General features: G+C 38.5%; 2 protein-coding genes across 2 annotated transcripts; both read left to right on the top strand.

Annotated features, from left to right (window-relative positions):
- Positions 1-1,197: 1,197 nt before the first annotated feature.
- On the top strand, positions 1,198-3,062 carry LOC147506645 (uncharacterized). The gene is made up of 4 exons (XM_086605805.1): positions 1,198-1,796; positions 1,884-2,115; positions 2,449-2,790; positions 2,874-3,062. The coding sequence occupies exons 1-4, from the start codon at positions 1,198-1,200 to the stop codon at positions 3,060-3,062; spliced, it is 1,362 nt and encodes a 453-aa protein (XP_086461931.1).
- A 245-nt stretch (positions 3,063-3,307) lies between these two features.
- Positions 3,308-4,040, top strand: LOC147506644 (uncharacterized). Its single transcript, XM_086605804.1, has 3 exons — positions 3,308-3,367; positions 3,445-3,642; positions 3,816-4,040. Exons 1-3 carry the CDS (start codon positions 3,353-3,355, stop codon positions 4,038-4,040), a joined length of 438 nt encoding a protein of 145 aa, XP_086461930.1. The 5' UTR covers positions 3,308-3,352.
- Positions 4,041-8,034: the final 3,994 nt, after the last annotated feature.

Raw genomic sequence — 8,034 nt, 5'->3', positions numbered from 1 at the left:
GTTCCCGCAAAGGTGTTAAGATATTTTCCTATAATACCAAGGTTTAAAAGAATGTTTCAATTGCCAAAGTTAGCTGAATAGTTAAGGTGGCATCACAACAATAAGAGTACAGATGGTAACATGCGACACCCGGTAGATTCTGAGGCATGGCAAAAGGTCGACAAGAAGTGGCCATTGTTCTCTGCAGAGCCACGCAACCTTAGACTTGGTCTTGCTGCTGATGGAGTTAACCCATTTAGTAATCTTAGTTCAACACATAGTTGTTGGCCCGTCATGTTGTGTACGTACAATCTCCCGCCATGGCTATGCATGAGAAAGGAACATTTGATGCTAGCATTATTGATTCCTGGAAAAAAGCAACCTGGAAATGAAATCGATGTATATTTGAAACCACTTATAGATGATTTAATGGAGTTGTGGAATAAGGGAGTGGAGGTTTACGATGCATTTACTAAGACCATCTTCAACCTAAAGGCAGTACTAATGTGGACTGTGAATGATTTTCCCGCCCTTGGGAACTTAGCCGGTTGCACGACAAAGGGTAAAACTGCATGCCCTACTTGTGGTGTTAATACAAATTCAATGTGGCTGCCTTTTAGCGGTAAAACAGTTTATATGGATCATAGGTGCTTTCTCCCGCCAAATCACTCATTCCGGAAGAAAAAAAGATGGTTCAATGGAAAGAACGAGTATCGGGAGAAACCTAAAATTATGTCTGGTTCAGAAATTAAGGTTGTGGTGGACAAAATAGAAAATGACTTTGGAAAAGAAAGAAAAGAAGATGTAGGCGAAACAAAGAAGAGGAAGAGGGAAGAACCGGTTCTAATGTGGAAGAAGAGGTCAATATTTTTTGACTTGCCTTATTGGGAGGTAATGCTTTACACTTTCTATATCTATATATATTTGGAAGTAATTATTTAGAAGCCTATGTTGACCAATCTCTATGCACTAAGATGTCTATAAGAACTCATCACAACATACCATACATACTAGTGCTGAAAGTTTAGAAAGTACTGCCCCCCCCCCCACCCCCAATTGTAGCCACTATAAATAGGCATTTAGGGCATTGTTTCCATACTCAATGGTCCTCCACCCTCTTGGATAGCCTAAGTAAGCCAACTTTATTTTTTTTTTTGAGCAATAATAATCATTTTGGATTTTTCAAAGATAATCCTTTAAGGCCACAATGTAGACGTAATGCACCAAGAGAAAAATTTGTGTGAAAGCATTATTGCCACATTATTTAATGTGAAGAACAAATCAAAGGACCATCTTAAGTCTCGTCAAGATTTGCAAGAATTGGGAATTAGGCATGAATTGCATCCAGAAGTTCGTGGCAAGAGAACTTATCTTCCACCGGCACCACACACACTATCAAAAGCTGAAAAAAGGATCTTTTGCAAGAGATTACAAGATTTAAAGCTCCCTTATGGCTATAGCTCAAATATCGGGAGGGTTATTTCAGGGGATGAGTTTAAGATTTCAGGTCTTAAGTCCCATGATTTTCATGTTTTAATGCAACAATTGTTGGCTGTTGCGTTAAGGGGACTTCTTCCTAAAGGACCAAGGACTGCAATTTTTCACTTGTGTGCCTTTTACAATGAATTATGCAAAAAAGTCGTTAATACGGAGAGACTAAAAAAGCTTGAGGGAGACGTTGCAGAGACTTTGTGCATGTTAGAAAGGTTTTTTCCTCCATCCTTCTTTGATATTATGATTCACTTAACAATTCATTTAGCACGAGAAGCGCAGCTTGGTGGACCAGTTCATTTGCGTTGGATGTATGCGTTTGAAAGGTGAATTGAAACTCATTTATAAAACTTTAATGATTATATTCCAATACTTGTTTCTTGTTTACTATTAATGTTATTTCTTGTCTTTAGATACATGAAAGATTTTAAAGGATTTGTCAGAAACTTTGCAAGGCCTGAGGGTTCCATTGCAAAGTGCTATCTTGCGGAAGAGGGCATGAGATTTTGTAGTGAATTTATGAAACAGACCGTTGAGATAACTAATCGGCGAAGTAAAAATGATGGTTTTGCAAGCGATGCAATACTTGATGGAAGGCCAAATTCTAAAGGAGTCTCGATTAGATTAAGTGAAGAAAGGTTGCATGTTTGCCCATCTATATGTGCCGCTCAATACAAATTGTAGTCGTTTCCATATTTTGAGTGAGTATGGTAATAATTATTGAAATTTAGAGTTTTGAAATGATGCACCTTACCTTTTTCCATTTTTTTTTTGTTTAGGATGCACATGGATGAGTTACGGAAGAAAAACAAACAACTCTCAAGAAATAGAAATTTGTTGTGGAAGAGACATGTAGAGCATTTTTCTAAATGGCTACGTGAGAAGGTTCAATTGTGACTTCTGTGTGTTTTTTTGTTACTCTTTTTATATATATACATAAATAATAATCATATGATATTTGTGCATGAATTTGGGCAGATTGTAGACGACACTAGTGAAAATATCTCACAGACATTAAGGTGGATTGCTAATGGACCGAGAAAGCTTGCAATGTCGTATTCTTCTTTTATTGTCAAAGGTCAACGCTACCACAAGAAAAGTGCTGAGAAGTCCAACCAAAATAGTGGTGTTTCACTTGAGTCAACAACCATGTGTAGATCTAGTTCAAAGGACAGAAACCAAGTCATGAACAATGTTTCTTACTATGGGGTCATTAAAGATATAATTTTGCTCGACTACATTGGCTTCCAAGTCCCTCTTTTTTACTGTGATTGGGCAAATGTAGGAAATGGTGTCAAGGTGGAAGATGGATTTACTTTGGTTAACCTCCATCAAGGACAACGCCAACTCGAAAAAGAACCATTCATTTTAGCATCACAAGCGAAACAAGTGTTTTATTCAAGGGACAAAGAGCCGATTCGAATTGGTATGTTGTATTACAAGCACCGCCAAGAGGCCGTCATGACTTGGATATGTATGAGGAGAATGTGGATATATTCTCGTACCCATTAGATGTTTCGAGAATTGACAAGAACATTGCTGATGAAGATGGTAGCTATGTTAGAAAGGACTGTGAGGGGGACTATGTGTAGCGCATGTACTTTCGGCAAATTAGTAAAATATTTTTTGGATTAATATTTCTGGTTATGAGTTATGGTTGTTTTTCCTATTAATATCAGTATTTGATTTGTTTGGAACTTGGGTTGTTTGTGCGTATTAGTATGAGAATCGGTTATTTGTTCCTATTAATATGTGTTGTGATCTGTTTTTGGCACTTGGGCATATCAGTTTTGTGTCCTGATGTTTTCTGCCACATTATGCGTCGTTGTTGTCATTTCAGGATTTTGACAAGGAAGTTAAGACTTAGGACACTTCAAACCAAATGTCGAAAGCGGAGGTAAGATTTTTTTGTTGATCATGTTTGTATATACACATGTTTCTCATTTAACATAATTTTTGTTGGTATGTTGACAGAGTTCAAAACAAGCTAAGAAAAGGAAACTGAAGGAAAAAAGAGCTATTGTAGCTGCTCTTAGGAATTCCTCAAATGGTGGGATACGCATATCAGACAGAAATGATGGTAGCCCACTAACCTCTCAAGCTAATGACTTCCACTTGTCAAAGAAAAAATCATGTGTATCAGAGAAGTCTAATTCTAAGAAGAAGAATAAGGTAAAGACACATGTCCTTTTATGAAACGCATATTAGTGCACACATAGAAGTATTCAACACCCACACAAGCATCCCCCAATGCAGCACACACACACAAGCATTCCCAATCCCAATTCACTCCCAATCCCCGATGTTGCACTTTAATTCGATCTAAGTGTGTTTTATGTTAACAGAGTGTAAAAGGAGCAACTAAACGATCTAAGATGAGTAAAATGGCCAGCCGAGATACTAATGACGTTGATCCCACTGATGGGGACTTTAGCGCGGAAGAAGATGCCCATGATTTCAGTGAAAACGACGAAATAATCCCAAATTCTTATTCTCATGGCAGTAGAAAGAACCCTACTTCAAATGAATCTCACAAATCAACAAAAGGAGGGGGGTTCTACAAAGTCTAAGGTGTTGTTTAAATATGTTTTGCTTAATATTTTTGTTTATATATGTTAGCTATTCGTGTTTCTTTTGTTAAGTGTTGTTTATAACTTACTATAATCTTTTGTTTTCATTTAATGGGGTTTTATCATAGAGTTTCAAAAAGTTGAAAAAAAGATCTAGGACAAAATGGATTCTTCTCATGACTCAAGTGATGAAGATTATTGTAGCGACGAGGATGGAAGTAAAGGTAACGCCAACCGAGCCAAGTCAAAGGGACCACCGATTGAAGAAGAGAGTGAAGGAGATTCTAGTGATGAGGATGCCGCTATCGGCTCGATGAAGAATCTGAAAGTGATGAGGATGATCCTTCTACCAAAGAATCTCACCAATCAAGCAAGACACCAAGAGGTCTTTGTAGATCCAAGGTAATGGCAACCGATAGTGGATGTAAGTTACCGTGACCTTCAATGCGATTAGGCAGCCCAGGAGAAAAAATTGCACAAGTTTCTTCTTATTTGGGAAGTATTGCATCCGAGATGGTGCCACTAACTTATAGTGATTGGAGGGTAATCGAAAAAAGGGTACAAAGATCTGTATTGGCAATCAGTTTTGGTAAGCACAAGTGTTTTGTTTATTTTTTACTTTGCTTTTCAAGAAATATATATAGTTATGATGGTGGGGTTGTCAAAACATTTTACGTTACTATTTCTTATTTCTTGTAGCAAAAATTTATCTTAGATGAAGGGGCTAGAACTTATGCCCTCCAACAAATTGGAAGGTTGTATGGGCGCATAAATCAAGATTGAGGGAAAGATAAGAATTTATAAAAAAAGAAGAAGGACATTGCATGTCTCAAGCCAACAGACCGTGGTTTACCGAATGGGAGATGTTTCTTAAGCAAATGTCAAGGAGAAAGTTCATTGTGAGTGACTTTGGTGATACTTTGAATATCCTCATAGTTTGAAATATGTTATTTAACTCTTTTGTACTTAACTGAAGAGCCAAAAGTTTCAAGAAATGAGGGAAAATCAAGAACTCCCTCACACATGTAGTCGACATGGGGATATGCACTTAGAATAATAAAATGGTAATTAACTATCATATTTGCGCAACTTTGTTTTTGTGTATGTATCTTGATTGTGGAAATTCTTATCATGTAGCAAAAGGAGAGTCCAAATCCTTCCTCTATAACTAGAGTTGATGTTTGGTGCAAAGGACACACTAAGAAAAGTGGCGAACCATCAAATAATATCGTTGCAGAACGAATGGTAAGAATAGTTAAATTTTCTAACTAGAATTATAGCCATAATATATATCAATGATACCTATTTGTTGAGCTTTGCTAAATTCTATATATTAACGTATCAAATGTGATTGGTGTAGAAAAAGATGAAAGAAATTAGAGATTCAGCAACATCAGATTCTTTTAACCACTCCATACAAAATGATGCCCTTTCACAAGTACTTGGACCTGATCGTTATAGTCGTGTGAGAGGTAAAGGAGCTGGAGTAACTCCTTCAAAATTAGGTGTGGTGTCACAAGACAAACAAATGGTCACTCAACTTCAAGAGGAGGTACTAACGGTCAAGAAGGATTTGGTTCAAATGGCCAATTTGGTGAATACTCAAAGTGAACTTATAAGAAACTTACTTGCTACTATGAATACTCAAAAGGCAAGTGACTGATGTACAAATACAATAGCTGATTTGATATTTGTTGTCTCGTAGTGTAATTTCGACTTGACAATCTTAATATATCCGTGTAGGGTGAAAGTCAAAAGTTGTGGATCGAAAGCAAGTGATACAAATCGACTAGTGCTCCAATTACTTCACTTTCACAGGTATTTTTTTTAGAATCTTTAAAGAAAAGTACTACAGATCTTAATTAGTAGACTAACAACTAACTAATGGTTCAATCTTTCTGGTTAGGGTCAAGGCATAGGTAGTGGTGATCAGGGGATACAAACTACTCCATAGGTAAATTATTTATTTTTGCAAGCATGGGTAATTTGTGGCTTACTTGGTATGGCGTGATATTTTATCGAGTTAAAAAGGTCATTATGATGCACTAGGGCTGTAAGATTAGAGTTAGTGTTCTTAAGGTGTTGGTGAAATTATGAACTAGGTATAATATCAATGAAGCTCATAGTAGGTACATTTGTGGCCAGTGCCCTGCTCTTGTTATGTTTTCCCTATACACATGTATTAAGGAAAGAAAAACAAGTTCTGCTTGCATGTCTTGTATGCTCTTCCTCCGTTTCTTTGCTTGCCTTAGGTATCTCATACCCAGCACTCTAATGTTCCAGCAGGCCATATTACTCATTTAAGGTTATTAGGCGTGGCCCTCACCACTCATTTAAGGTTATTAGGCGTGACACTTGTACCAGGAGCAAATACTGCTCATTCACGATCATTTTCAGCAGAGACTTCGAGCGGGCGCGCGCTTATAAGTATGCTGTGTTGTAAGGGCGTGCGCCAATCCTTTAATTTATAATCCTTCCCTACTGCCTTGCGGCCAATCACTTCCGCCCATTAGACTGCCTCCCCATAGCAAACCCACCTATTTTGGGAGTGGGATTTCTGACAAGAAGCCCTGGTCGCTTCTAGTGACCCTCAGTGGGATTGACTCGGACCCTTAGTGGTTCTCTGGGGAAACTTCAGACTCATCCGTTCAGCTCTAGCGATGTGAAGATCATCAATTCCTGTCTGACGAGAAGCCCTGCTCGCTTCTAGTGAAGCCCTGGTCTCGGAAACCTTCCTCGCTAGCCTCCGCTTAAAACCATAATTCATTGAATAGTCATTGTTCGACCTTCGCCATCTCCCCTCCCCGGACTGGATCATCAGTAAAAGTCGATCTTTCAAGGCCTCAAAGTCCTAAATACGAAAGTATACAGACTTTGATAGCATGCCTCTAGATCATCTAAAGTCCGATTAGTCTCTTCGTCCCGTGAGAGTAGGCATAGTGGAGCTAGCCATTGAGGAACTCAATCGCTAGCGGTAGCAAGAAGAAAACACTTGCAGCAACTCCTTCGTAACGGCAACCATGCACAATCACTTAAGCTGTTACGTTCGGGCCTCTCTTTGGGAGAGCTCCTTCGCTACACTCCATCGATTCAACACTTAGCAGCCAACTCTCGACAACTCAAAGGCGCCTAGGAGCTAACTACACAACCGATAGAGGAATACCAATTAGGCTACACTCCCCTTGACCCTAGCTGTGAAAAAACACATAGCTTATATGAATCACACAACCAGATCATGTTCGAAACAAGATGGTGCCGCTAGATAAAACCACGCTTGCCCTTTCTCACAATTTTAAAAGAAGATAGAATCTATTCACGATTTGTAGCGGCATATCTTGACGAGAACAAAACTTAACTTTACATTGATTTGTAGCGGCATATTCAAGAGATGGAAGTCATTCCCTACTTCCTATTAGCAATCGACAAGTTAGAACCCAAAAGAAAAGATACTAGAAATAGACAAGAGAACAGAACCTGAAAACCCACCTTGATTCGTATGATTATTGCATGTCTCTGACGGTTGCTTGGCTATTGCGGAAAGTCACTTGGTCTATCTCAACAGGCACTGGACAAGATACACACCACGACTCTATTAGTCTGAGTCTTATAGTAGAGTGCTGTGTATAGTAGTTATTATTGTCATTTTTTAGTAAACAGAAGAAGTAGAGTTCATTAATAGTGCCTATTCTTGTCTTTAAATTAAAGGCTTGGTGTCTCTTTCTCATTTGGTTAGATTTTTGGTAGCCTTGTGTGTGTGCTCGACCGATTATTCAACTATATCAATGTGCATTTCCCGGTTACTGATTCAAGAAGCTCTAAAGTAGCTTATCTATCTCCTGAGCATTAGGCTAAATCAAGTGGCTTAGCTTGAACTTTCGTTAAAGTTGCAATCCCGCACTTCTGAGGAGATCTCGACTCAAAGCGCCGAAGAAAGACTCTTTGCTTCGCTGTTCCACCAATCATATTCCTACGCCAACCAATAGTGAAGTTGAGT

The sequence above is a fragment of the Coptis chinensis genome, chromosome 4 (assembly GCF_015680905.1).
Source record: "Coptis chinensis isolate HL-2020 chromosome 4, ASM1568090v1, whole genome shotgun sequence".
Classification (NCBI taxonomy): Eukaryota; Viridiplantae; Streptophyta; class Magnoliopsida; order Ranunculales; family Ranunculaceae; genus Coptis; species Coptis chinensis.
The sequence above is the reverse complement of the archived record's forward strand: the minus strand, read 5'-3'. Positions and strand labels throughout refer to the sequence as shown.